Source organism: Brassica oleracea, chromosome C2 (genome assembly GCF_000695525.1).
Source record: "Brassica oleracea var. oleracea cultivar TO1000 chromosome C2, BOL, whole genome shotgun sequence".
In the NCBI taxonomy this organism is placed as follows: Eukaryota; Viridiplantae; Streptophyta; class Magnoliopsida; order Brassicales; family Brassicaceae; genus Brassica; species Brassica oleracea.
This window is the reverse complement of record NC_027749.1, coordinates 44760978-44774815: the sequence shown is the minus strand read 5'-3', so window position 1 is coordinate 44774815 and position 13838 is coordinate 44760978. Positions and strand designations below refer to the sequence as shown.

Sequence of the window (13838 nt, the reverse complement as noted above, 5' to 3'; positions counted from 1 at the left end):
CACAAACATGTCTTACGCATTTATGAAAAACAATCAATCTAGAAACGACCATGGTGCGATCAATTCATCAAGCCACTCGGCCATGCAGTTATATCTAATGCAACCGGTTTCAAGATTGTATAAACTACATGCTGGTCGATTCTTATTTAAACAGTATGAATGCAATCCATATTCAGATTCATATGTATGCAAGAAATCCTTAATCAATCCTAGGGTTTCTGATTTAAACACTAGTAGGATTCGGTTTTAAGATTAAGGTTTCAAGGCCTTTTAAGATTTAAAACGAGATTTAGAGTTTTAAACATTTAAACTTTCAAACAATGCCTCATGGCCAAGGTATATGCCTTACGGCCAAGGTATATGCCTTACGGCTAAGTAGGAGTCACACGGCTATTTAGTTCAATTCAATGTCATCCTTAGAGTAATATCTAGGTTCAATTGCAATCAATCAGGTATGATCAAATTCGATTATGAAAGCAATAAGGCCACACGGCCATGAGATGATATAATCAAGATCTTTATCAAGTTTAATTAGGATTTTTAGTTTAAACATGTCAAGCAATACAGATTCGAGTTTAAACAATCCTATCAATATCTCTAGGTGATCAAACAAACAATCAAATTTCAAATCAAACAATTTTAAAATCGTTTTTCCAAATTAGGGTTTCAGGGGATTTCGAAAACTTTGATCTTTGATCAAGGGAGTTTGATTTGAGATTCAAAATCATTAAGACTTTGATTTTAATTGATCAATGGATAAATCTCGAATTATGGTTTAGGGGACCGGACTTATTCGAACTCCGATTTACTCTTTTAGGGTTTGATCTATTTGCCTTAAGGCTTTCATCTTAGAGATTAGTTTTTAGGGTTTCAATCTTTACAAACAATCAGGTTTGATTCATGTTCTCAGAATTTAGGATTATCTTTGTTTTGCAAGTTGTAGAAACCGGACCTCCAAGATGAATGGATGAACCTCGGACGCGAGCTGCGACGCGGACGCGAGCTGTCTTCTACCTATCGGGTCTCGAGTTGGTTGATTAGGAACTCAAGCTAACCGTGATACAAACTGGAATCTGAGGTCGTCTAGGATCATGAACACCTTGGGGCTGGAGCTGATCGGATGCTGATGAGCTGGAACGCAAGCAAGAACAATTTAGGGTTCTTCGGGGTTAGGATTCCAAAAGACCAAGGCGGCGCCGTGTACTGTTTCTGCGAGTAAGGGTGCGTCTGGGATCGGATCGACGAACGGTTTGCGCTGATGGATTCGTCTCGTCAAGGGCTTCAATTTGATATGTGGCTCGTCGTCTGATTCCTCCGGGTTTGAGAGATAGATCGATCTTAAGTTGCGCCTGGATTAGGGTTTATGTGTGACGGATTTTAGGTTAGGTTTTGTCTCAGGGTTTTGGAGTCTATCGTGCTGATAACGTGTTATAATTAGAGAGTTTAGAGACTGAATATTTCTGTGTTCTTATTAATGATCAAGGGGGTTCCTTTATATAAGGATTACAGGATGAAGATAAAAGGAAAGTGTACATATCCTAATCCAACAGGAAATAGAAAAACTATTAAAACATAATAATGGAAAGATTACATCTACTAAGAAAAGGAAAAAGTTTCATTTTCTCTAAGCTTTGTGGCCGTCTTTCTCTCTCCTGAAGTTGGCTCTCTCTCTCCTCTCTCTAGGCTTCGGCCGTCCCTCCATCTTCTAGGTATTGGACCGGTCTTGGACCGGGCCTGGTTAATGGCAATCCACTCCATGATTTATAACATAATAGTAGTTACAAAAAAAAATTAAAAAATATATTTTTAACGTCGTAAACAAAACACTAAACACTAAACCCTAATCCTACACCCTAAACTCTTGAGTAAATCAAGAACCATTGGATAAATTGGAAACTCTAAATCAAAAACACTAAACACTAAAACACTAAACCCTAAACCCTAATCCTAAACACTAAACCTTTGAGTGTTTTAATGTAGTGTTTTTGATTTAGAGTTTATGATTTATCCAAGGGTTTAAGGTTTATCCAAGAGTTTAGGGTTTAGGATTTAGGATTTAGGGTTTAGTGTTTTGTTGACGACGTTAAAAATATTGTTTAAATTTTTTTTGTTTTGTAACTACTACTATTTTTTTATTTATTTTCTTACTTTTTTATTTTAAAAATATAATATAATTTGACAATATTTTGTTTCTTTTTTAAAAAAATATCAAATTTAAAATAATTAAATCTTATTAGTTAGTGAACCTAAAAGTTCATCCTAGGAGGTGAATCCAAGAATAAGTCTTAAATAAATATTAGAAAAGGAAACTATATATTTGTGATCTTGTTTTTTTGTTTCTTTAACAAATACTCAATATGTTTCAAAATACATAAAGTTTTAAGATTGTGCACAACTATTAAAAAATTTGTCTTTTATTTTAAAAATATCTTTAAAATATAAAATTAAAAGTTATTCAACCAATCATAAAACAGATTACAAAATATTATTGGTTACATAATTTTTGATAAGATGAAAAAGTATATTGATATATGAAAATATCGTCTATTTCGAAAAGAATGGATCAGTTTTGTTCAGTGCACATATTTGTGTAACGAAGAAAGTTTTTGTTAAACACGAAGTAGTGACCAAACGCACGTGCACATGAAAATCTCGGTTCGAGAAGAAGACTCCCCCAAAACCATAATCTTGGTTTTCGCTTTTTTAAGATAAAATAATTACTACTTCTTGCTTACGACGTTTGCTTTGCTTCCCCACTAGAAAAACTAAAATGTATACTTATCTGATCTATTAAAAGCGAAGTACAAATTAAGATTACCCCTTAAATTTGCACAACATTTACATTTTAATGCTATTGAAATAATTAAATAAACTTATTTTTGATTAATTTTTGTCTTTTCCAAAATTAGTAAAGTAATAATTACTCTTAATTTTATAAGAGAAAATTTCATAAAAATACACCAACTATTTATCTATTTTTTTTTTGAATAAAGGCTTTCAAATTAAAAAACATAAACTATTACAAAATAAGACTATGCAATGAGATGAACAATAGTAGCTAGCATTTAGAGCCACGACCACGATGGCCATGCTTTCCTCTCTCTAGTCTTCCATTCCATATCTTGGTATTTAATAGGAAGTTTTGTCTCTCTCCCACCTCTTGTCAAGCTGAGCGAGCTGGATGGCTCTGTCACAACTTCATCCACATCACCTAACACTTCGAACCAAGAAGGACTCTCAAATGCGATGATGTGGTTAAGGGATCAACAACTAAAGTTTTACAAACCTTAGTGTTGGTAATGATTGATGGAGGAGACTCCATAATAGGTGTTGCAGTGGGAGTAGATTGTGAATCTACTAATATGGGCAAAGTGGTGACAGAGTTTGGCGAAGCAGTGGAGTTCTCCTGCTCTAAAGTAGGTTGCAAAGCCGGAGTGATTTCAAGTTCATATACGAGACCTTCAATCTCTGTAATATGCTTCTGAGGCTCACTACAATCTGGAGTTGGAAGAGAGAGCTTTGCATTGGGATGTATTTCTTTTTGATGGATAGCTGCTGAAGATGAGTTAACATTATCCTTTTGCTGAAGGATATCAATATCCACTACCGGGACCTCAGAACATGTGTCTATAGAAGGGGCAGCGACCTGAGCAGTTGTAGAAGGGAGGAGACATCTCTTCGCTTTGTGCCCTAGATTACCACACCTCCCACACATAGATGGAAGCCATGCATACTCAACATTAACAAGAAAGATGTTACCTTGTTTATCATCCAGGGCAATAAGTTTTGGAAAGTCTCTATCCAGCTCCATCTCAACTAAAACCTTTGCTTCGCCCATACTAGTAGGATCAAACCGGGGTTTATGCGTAAGAATAGGTTCTCCAAGTCCTGAAGCAACATGACTTATTCCTAATCTTGAGTAGCAACAATCCGGAACATTCTTCAAGTTGGCCCAAACCGGAAGCGTAGAGATTTCAGGGATATTAAAAGAACCTTCTGGAGTCCATGGCAGTACGAAAAGTAAGCAATCATCAATATGCCATACACCTCGCTGAATCACCCAATGACGAGTAGGTTGGTGCGGGATATGAAACATGAAAGATGAATCACCAAGCTTCTTACAACTGATCTTACAACTTCTTCCCCAAATTCTATTTACCACAGCATGTATCAAACCACCTGGGGGTAGAGAACACTTATGAAACTTGCCAATAATATACTCGTCCTTATTCTCCGGGCCTAACCTAAGCACTTTCGAAGGAATGGATACCTCAGGTGTACCATTAAGTCGATATGTTGGCGTGGCTGCTCGGTAAAGATTTCGAGATTGAGGGCTCAATCTCGCAGCCCACGGGAAGCGGAGACTCCCATCAGATTTGAGTTCCGGAGGTGGAAGTTTTTCAATTGGAGGTTGGAGTGTACGAGATGGGTATTTACCCTTTGGTTGCTTATTTAAGATCTCGTCATTTAACGTCGGCCAGAGAGCGGCTAACTGATTCCCGACTATTGCAGGATCATAGTCTCGAGGAGTACTTGGTTCAGGAGGAGTTGCCAGAGGTTTGAAATAAAGAGGTTTAGCCCATGATCCCAAAGAAGGGACAAATTTTTCCGAAGCTTGGACCCCGCTGTCATCGTGAGAGAGTGACCCAAGGGTCTCGGACGGAGCTGGCTAAGACGTCGGAGCATCGCTCACAGTAATAGAGGTTATTGCATTGATGGAGATAACTGAAGCCAGAGACGGTGAAGTAGTGTCACGTAATTGAACTATAACGGCTTCTGAGGTCAACGTAGGAGCCACGGGCAGAGAGGTTTCGTAAGATGACATTACTGGAGCAGATGAGGTCAACGGTAGAAGAGTGGTGGTGTCAGACAAAAGAGTACTGGTGATAGCGAGAGAGGCTTTCTCCATTGTTTCTTTCACGTCAGTTCCCGGAGGAGGCTTAGTTTCAGAGATCTCCAAACCTTCAAAACTTTCCCAAGTCGTTGATGGAAGTATGGGCAGAGACGAGGAACGCATCAGAGATGATGGCGAACTGTCACAACAATCCGAAGCCGTACATAGAGGAGGGACAAGCGGAGACGACGAAGAGAGAGGAACCGAGAACGCATCAGTTGGAGACGGCGTAGTAGACAAACCTTCATTCACCTGGTCCATGGCAGAGGAAGGAGATACAGAGGGGTAGGGGAGGAGACAGGTCACCACTAAGTGGATAGACCTACCGGCGACAACTCACTGCGGTGGACTCGTCGAATTTCACGGCGTGATAGGGCTAGAGATTCGCTTTTACGTTCGCTGTTTTGGGGGCGCGTGGTGCGCGTGATAAAATTCGTAATGATATAACTATTTATCTATTTCCACTTTAATACACCAACTTTTAGAGTTACCACAAATATACACTAACTAATTTGTTTACCTATTTCACTACTCTATATGTTGATCGTGTATCCGGTATACAACAACAACACTATTCACACTGTTAGTAGTGTGGTTAACTTTCTAACTATGGTTAAACTTATAAATCTGAAAAAAACTTTCTCGAATCAAAATTAACTTTATTATTCTTATGGGAATATTTAATTTAAATTTAACAAGTGGTGTTAGCTATTGATATTATATAAACAAAATAAATGTTAAGCCAAACTACTTGTCACATAGATGGAAGAAATGCTAAATTTAGTCTACGAACCGAAAAGAATCTTAACGCAAACAAAAAAAAGAAAATCATAATTTAGATAGTCAAAGTCTAAAAACTAGAAGGATCCAAAAGATAGCATGATAATAAACTAGAGTTAGTGTGGTCCCTGAGATTGTCCAAGATCTCGTGCTCTGCTTCCTCTCACATCAAATACTCGATTTGTGAAAGGACATGTGTAAATACCAACTCCCTTAGGGATCCGATGGCTGTCTTCGGACTGGTGGACGACCTTGACCTCGTCCTGGTGGTCGGCAACGTCGAGGTCCCGTAGCTGAAGCAGGTGGTGCACTAGATGATGTTGGAAACGTAGAGGTCGCACCAGAGGTCGCACCAGATGCTGTAGATGTTGCAGGTTGGGATTGAGGCACTGAAATGGAAGCTTCAGACTTAGTTTTTCTTTGTCTTTTTAGGTGGAGGAGACTGGTAGCTTTCACCATCAACCTTAAATGTTTGAGAAAAAAAACGTAAGATAACATGACAATTCTAAGTAGTTGAGGGAAATAGTTACACTCACAGGTATCTTCTGAGGTCTTCCACGTTTTCGTTTTGGACCTTCGACCACAAAAGATTGATTCTTACAAGTCCCTTTGTTATGTCCAACCTGTTTGCAATTACTACAAGTGATAGTCCTCCTACCACGAGTTGTTCTATTGGGCTTTGATGGGGACTCATGAGCTGGTGCAATTCTCTTTTTCTTAGGACGTCCTGGCATCTTTTTAAATCCAGGAACACCAATGGGTCCCTTACCAGTTTTATTCCAACAGAGCTCCCCATTGACTGGTTTGATGTTGTCCCTATATGTGTCTATCCACACTGGAGTTTTATAGTAGTTAACAACATACCTGCAAATATGGAAAACCAAGCACAATTCAGATTTTCTAGTAACTGACAACATACATCAAAGTTTTATAGTACTTAACATCATACGCTAATTTATCAGAGTTTTGAAAGCAAATTTGACTTACTCTTCTGGTTTTCGACGAATGTCATTGATGACACAAATTGCATGGTTGCAAGGTATGCCAACTAGGTCCCAACGCCCACAAGCACACGTTCCCATTCTCAGGCTGACCTCATGACTTAAATCATGCACTAAAACCTCATACAAGTTATCACTACTTACCATGATTTGGCAGTCTTTGCTGTTTTTTCTATTCACCTCCAACACATCTGCTATTCTTTGCGGGAATTGCATTATACACTTGGCTGCCCTCTTAAACCTACGAGAAATACGCATCATGGCTTGTCTTCTGATGGTTTCCAACATATTAATCAAAGGCAATTCTCTAGCCTTTTTGATGGTCCGGTTGAAGCTTTCTGAAAGGTTGTTGCAAACATTAGCCGACCTTCCAGTTTTTGAGAAGAAAGCTCGACACCAATGTTCTGGTTCTGCAGCCAACAATGCTTCATACGCCTCTCTGTCATATAAAAGCAGCTCGTCCATGTGCATTTTATACTCTCCTTTAGTGTAACTATATGCCACTTTCTAGAAGAAAGGCTTATAGTCAAGATCCCCAAATTTTTTCTTCCAATTTCCATACACATGCCTTGCACATACCCTATGCTCAGCATTTGGGAGAACAGTATCAAGAGCAATTTGTAAACCCTGCAAACAAATGTTTGTATTAGTGAATAAATATACTGGTTAATTTTTAATATGTTTGTATAACCTGTCTTAGAATTGATAGTAATTTTTAATAAGAATTTGGAGTAATATTCTTAAAGTTTTTTAGTTTTTTTTTGTTAAGTTTCCAGAATATTTTAGAAACTATGTACTTTTTTGTCAATTTTTTAGAAACTATATTCAAATTGTAATCAAACATCTAAAGAATATTAGATTTTCAATCAAAAAGGGAAAATATAAGTGATTAATCAATTAGGTAGTAGAAGGTTCTGAGTTTAAATAAGATTATGGGCTTTATATAAATTTAATTTAATAAATAAGTTTTTTGCAATTTTTCTTCCCTATCTTATTTAAATTAATAAGAATTATCATTCCAATTTATTTAAATTGTATGTGTTGATTAAAATATAAATTTTTATCATTGTTTAAAATAATACATAATAATTACCATTGTAACATAAGTGTTATACAAAGTAAACCCATATAATAAATGAAAATGTAACTATATTATGTATCATCAATTTTATAAAAGAGCCATTTTACATTATTTTTTTTAACTCAAAGACATTAAACGAAGTATGTTCGTAATATCAATTTTTTTAAATATAGTGTTATTGATTTTTGGGTGATTAAATGTATCACATAGTTAGATTATAATTAAGGTGTTTTGCATATAAATTAGAACTATAATAACTCACAAAAGAAATATGGAAAATATTACTTATCATAAATATAGAGAATATTTTGTTGTTTAATTTAAATATATAATATCTATATTAAAATTAAATGTCAGTGGCATAGCATTGTAAATATGATAAAAAACTAATGTTAGAATCTTAGGAGAGATTCTGCTTTAATAGTATAGATATAAAGAAATTTTATGTTATTTAAAACCCCAAAAACTTAATGATTTATAATTAAAAACCATTTAATAATAATTAATAATAAAATTATTATCTAAATAATAATAAATTATACTTATGAAAATTCCAGTTATAATAATTTAAATATGAAGAACGGTATATGTTAAGGTTATTTTAAAAAGTACGAGTTATTTGTTTTCATTTAAAACTTCTACAGTCTAAATAATAGGGATGTAGCATTTTGGACTAAAACAAATATAAAAAGGAAGTTTTCATTTTTTTTGCTGTACCTTTGAAAAAGAAAGTTATATTCTGATTGGTAAAATTTTGCTATAACTTTAAATTTTAAAAATAAAGCTATATCATGATTGGTTAGAATTAGTGTTTTAAAAATAAATAAATCTAAAGTTCTAAGTTAAAGCCCAACCAATCACCCTCAATATAAATCTTTTAACTTATCTATGTCATATTAATATTATAAACATTAATGAATATCAATAATATACACAAAATTTTAATTTATGTAACAATATAAGTTGCATTTTGTCTCATTCTCCCCCACAATTCACGTTACTCTTCTTTTTTTTTGAACAAATTCTTCTTCACCATCATAATTATTTACAAACTTACCATGTATATAAAATAATTTATTAGACATTTTCATAAAATTTTGATCCACAAAAAACAAAATAAAACATTTGTATAGATGCACAGATCATATTCTAAAAATGGTGGTAATACAATTGACGGTTTATAAGATAAAATAAAATTCTTAAAAAATATAAACTATAAAATTATTATGCTTATAAATGTTATTAAATAATTATTTAACACATGTAAAATTTTAAAATACATATTATCACTTAGAAAAAATAAATATTTATTTATAAAAATAAAAGCAAACATCCGCAAGGTCGTGGTTTAAATATACACAAATTTAAACTCATTTATAATTTCTTATCAGTTACATCAAATTTATATTTTTATATTATTTTCTTAAAAATTTAAATCTTAATTTGTATATGTTACAAATTTTATAGAAGTTTAACAATCATTTTATTTTCTTACAAATATTATAGCTAATGTTTCATTTATAATTAGCATGCTAATTCACAATTGTCTCGTAATTTTTATTGAAAAAAATTTGTTCGCTATATATCTTAGACATGGATCTTATTATATAAATGTTAGATTTGTTTATATAATACATAATATCGGTTATACATTTTACGCTAAAATGCTAATATATAAATTAAGTACAAATATAACATTTACATTTACAAATATGACTACATTAACAAATCTATCTTATTAAAGTAGAAGTATTTTAAGCTTTTGTTTGGCAACATAGATAAAAAATAAAAATAATTAACCATGTTGTTTGGAAACATTGATAGTAGTATATTAAAAAAAAAAATAATGGGCTTATCTTATAAAAAAATTGGAAGTCTGTTATGTTATATTAAAAAGTAATGAGCTTATGTTACTTGATATACATAGTTCAAATTAAAATAATAATTTAAAATTTTTTTATATCAAAAATTTATTCAAAAATATACATATATTCAAAAATTGATTTTTACTAAAATATTTTCAAATCACCATTATAATTGTTTTTTAAATATATATAATAAAAATACAATACAAAGCTTAATTTCAAACACCAACTTAAAGTATGATTTTTATATTTCACATAAAATTTTAAAAATATAATATATGTGATTACTTATATGATGGTACATATAAAATACTATTAATTATGTGGTTACTTGTATGATGGTATTTATAAAATACGATTAATTATATGATGACACATATATGATATATAATAGTGACTAAGGGTGGGCGTTCGGGTACCCATTCGGGTTTGGGACGTGTCTGTTTGGGTTTTGGGTTTTGGGATCAAATATTTCAGCCCCATTCGGATATTTCTAAATTTTGGCCTGGGTTCGGTTCAGATCTTTGCAGGTTCGATTTGGAATAGAATAACCCATTTAAACTATTTTAATTTTTTTAAATTCATTATATGCTCTAAATTTTCCGAAATCCTAAAAAAATAATAATATATTACATATAAATTTGAATAACATATGTTAAACTTAACATATAAATTGGTTAGGTTTAAATATTTGGACAGAGAATCAATAATTATTTTAAGTTTTTTGGTGTTTTGAGTATACATTAACTATTTTATATATTTATTTTTGACTATTTGTATATATTTTCAAGTATTTAAACCAACTTAAAAGTATCATATATATTATGGATATTTTTATGTACATTAAATCTAAAAATAATTAATATATAAGTATATAAATCTATTTCAGATACATTAAAATACCCGAAATACTTTGGTTCAGATCGGATAAGGTTTCGGTTCTCTAAATACCAAAATTTTGAATAATTCACATATTTAATTAATTTCGATTCGAGTTTAGTACTACTTTTTTGGATCGGAATTGGTTCGGTTTTTCAGATTCGAGTTGTTTGTCCAGTCTTAAATAGTGATAAAAAAAATAAATAGCAACATATTTTTGAAAAATATATCCGCGCGGGCGCGCGGATCAAAATCTAGTTTTTCTTATTTGTTGTACAAATATGATTCTTCTCGGCAACCATACAGTATCATTCAACTTATGGTCAAAATATTAGAGAATTTGTTTAATGATTTTATTATTCTTTATTCTTTGTTTCTTTTTCTTTCAAAATTCTAAATTGACTTGGGTATCTTTTTATGTGGGCCGGGGGAAGGGGCGTTGTTCCGGTTTGGTTATCCAAACTGAAATTGATAACCAAACCGGAACAACGCCCCCTTCCCCCCGGCCCACAAAACCAAAATATCCATCAAACTGGTTAGGCAAATCATAATAGATTTGAAAAAGAAGATAACTCTCCGAGGAGTTCATCGGAAGCTAATTATTACTCCGGAGAAGGCATGTAAAGTTCCGGCATCCGAAGCAATGAGAAGAGCATCACTTTTCTGTGATCTTTGTCGATGGTTGAGAATGACCGATTTCAACGTGCCAGTTTAGTGGGTGTGCAAAACTAGGATGTAATAAATTGATTTGGAAAATTTTGTTCAAATCGGTTTTGTAATCGGATTTGAACTCTTGACTTATCGGGTCGAATAAATATTTTTTTTTTTTAACTCAGTCTCACCAAATCAGTAGCTTTATGATTTTGATGAAGTAGTAACATAGCATCAAGCTTTCTGGAAGTAGAGAAACGACGTTTTTCATACGAGTTTGTTTTTGGCAAAATGGCATGTAACTAAAATATACGAACCAAAGTTTTAAATTTTTTTGTTTCTTTCATCATTTCTCATCGTCTCTTTACCTGTTTAGTATTTACCTACTTGAAAGGTAACTATTGTCGTTAGGTTACACGTAAATAATCACAAGGTATTATACACAATAAACCATATATATGAGAATCACATACACAAAGTTTTTTATGTTGTAATGATATGTACCGTCCCAATGTTATACATGAAGGGACAAGCAAAATGCTTATACATGATACATCTACAAGGAAAAAAGTTATTACTCCAAAACATTCAATAAAAACATTATTAATTTCTTAAATTACATGCACCAATCACACCTCAGAAAAAGAAGAACGATCCAACCGTCGTAGCAGCGACAGAAACGACTCCAATCATAGCGGTGACGCCACTGCCGGAAGTTTGCTGAGGCGGCGGATAGTTTGCGTACGAAGTTTCGCTTCCGATAGGTCCGGCGACTGCCACATCATCATCTCCGGGAGTACCAGGTGCATCATCGTCGGTTGTTCCGATGGCATTGTCGTCTCCTGGAGCCTCTGCTGCCTCGACATCTCCACTGGTCGGAGTTGTTGCGGTTGGAGGTCCGGCGGTGGTTACCGACGGTTTATCGGTAGCTGATACGATGGCGGTGGAGACGGCAATGAAGAGAAGAAGGAGAGCTACGTGAAGGCGCACCATTATGTTAGTTAGTTAATAATCCCCAAAAAACCTTTTTTTACAAATGTTTAATGGGTATTTTCCTTTATTTATTTACGGTTTTTTGTTGTGTAGAGAGGCTCTTTATTTATATAGTTGTTGATCAAAATGCGAAATTTAAGGTTTGCCAAAAAAAAGGGTTAATGACATATACCTTATACTGCTAATTTAAGCTTCTTCCCTGCCCATTAAAGTGTGTTGTTCTCCTTTTGTCTCAATCCTATCAAACATAGCAAACAAACAAAAAAAAATCAACAACTAAAACTTTTTCCATAAATGTTCTTTAATCCAATGTAGTAACTTTGGCTACAGTTAATCATAAAATAATTATCCAAATATTAACAGATTTTGGTGATCAATTTAGGTTGGATTAATGATCAAAAAGGTAGAAAAATATTACAACCGTTTCAAACTAGTAATATCTTGGATTTTAACTTCCTTTTAACTTATACTTTATCTGAGAAGTATAACAATAACATTGTAAAACTGAATGAGTAATAAGATGATGATGTACCTGATCTAATATTTATGTATCAAGTCAAAATCTATGGGGCTCTTTTCAAACCTAGATTATCTGACTAATAACATCATCGTTAATGAGACATTACACATTTTTAGAAACAAAAATATTGATAACTTATGACAAAATTATATTTTCTATTTTAAAATAATTTGAACCATTAGACATTGAAAAACTTTTCCTCACATATCTCATCCTTTTCTCTTTTTCAATATTTTATACGGAAGAAGAGACTGTCTCCACCACGCGATAGCCCTGGGTCTTGAAGATCTACAGGTTCTCTCCGATAATCAAACGCTCATTCGAGCAATCAACAGCAAGCAGCCCCCAAAAGAGATCTTTGGTGTCGTCTCCGATATCAATCGTCTTGCAGCTTGTTTCCTTTCAATCACGTTTTCTTTTGTTTATTGCTCTGCAAACGTCGAAGCTGATACTCTGTCAAAAGAGGCCCTCCGTTTTTACCCTACTGGGTCTCTAATGGGCTAGAACTCCTATGTTTTTTAATTTATGAATTAATCAGTTACTCAAAAAAAAAATTTGTCTTGTTGTGAAAATAGAGGATTAGAATCTATGTTTCTGTATTATTCATAAACATAAAGAGCCCTTTATATATAGGGAATTACACCGTCATAGAATAATTGAAAAACTAAACAAAGGAAATACAAATATTGAAAGAGTACAAATCAACATAAAGAGCCCAAAATGCAAGATGCTGATTCTCTCTCTCTCTCCTCACGGTCGACTCACTCTCTCTCTCTAGCATTGGGTCGGTTATGAACCGGACCGGTTATGAACCGGGCCGGTTATGGACATACACAATATGATTTATAACACTCCCTCTTGGATGTCATAATCATACAGGGATTGTAATACGCTTTAGATGTTGCCTCATTAAAACTTTACCAGGAAAACCCAATGGGACAAAACCATGGTGAAGGAAAAAGAGTACAACACGTATTACTCCCCCTGTTCTGAACAACTCGCGGCTGGCCTCATGAACAGCCAAGATCTCCGAATGGTTTGAAGATGTGGCCGCGATCGTCTGCTTCATGGAACGCCATGATATGGCCGTTCCACCATGTGTGAAAACATAGCATGTCTGTGATCGAGCATTGTGTGGATCCGAAAGATAACCTGCATCAGCAAAATCAACTAA

The 13838-nt window shown here is 33.8% G+C and overlaps 2 protein-coding genes across 2 annotated transcripts; both read right to left on the bottom strand.

The window, feature by feature from the left end:
• Nucleotides 1–5700: 5700 nt before the first annotated feature.
• On the bottom strand, nucleotides 5701–7159 carry LOC106326056. The gene is made up of 3 exons (XM_013764096.1): nucleotides 6662–7159; nucleotides 6211–6538; nucleotides 5701–6137 (listed from the first exon to the last, which is right to left on the bottom strand). Exons 1-3 carry the CDS (start codon nucleotides 7144–7146, stop codon nucleotides 6084–6086), a joined length of 867 nt encoding a protein of 288 aa, XP_013619550.1. The 5' UTR covers nucleotides 7147–7159; the 3' UTR covers nucleotides 5701–6083.
• A 4411-nt stretch (nucleotides 7160–11570) lies between these two features.
• On the bottom strand, nucleotides 11571–12217 carry LOC106326390 (anther-specific protein BCP1-like). The gene has a single exon (XM_013764383.1). It carries the CDS (start codon nucleotides 12142–12144, stop codon nucleotides 11788–11790), a length of 357 nt encoding a protein of 118 aa, XP_013619837.1. The 5' UTR covers nucleotides 12145–12217; the 3' UTR covers nucleotides 11571–11787.
• Between the last annotated feature and the right edge of the window lie 1621 nt (nucleotides 12218–13838).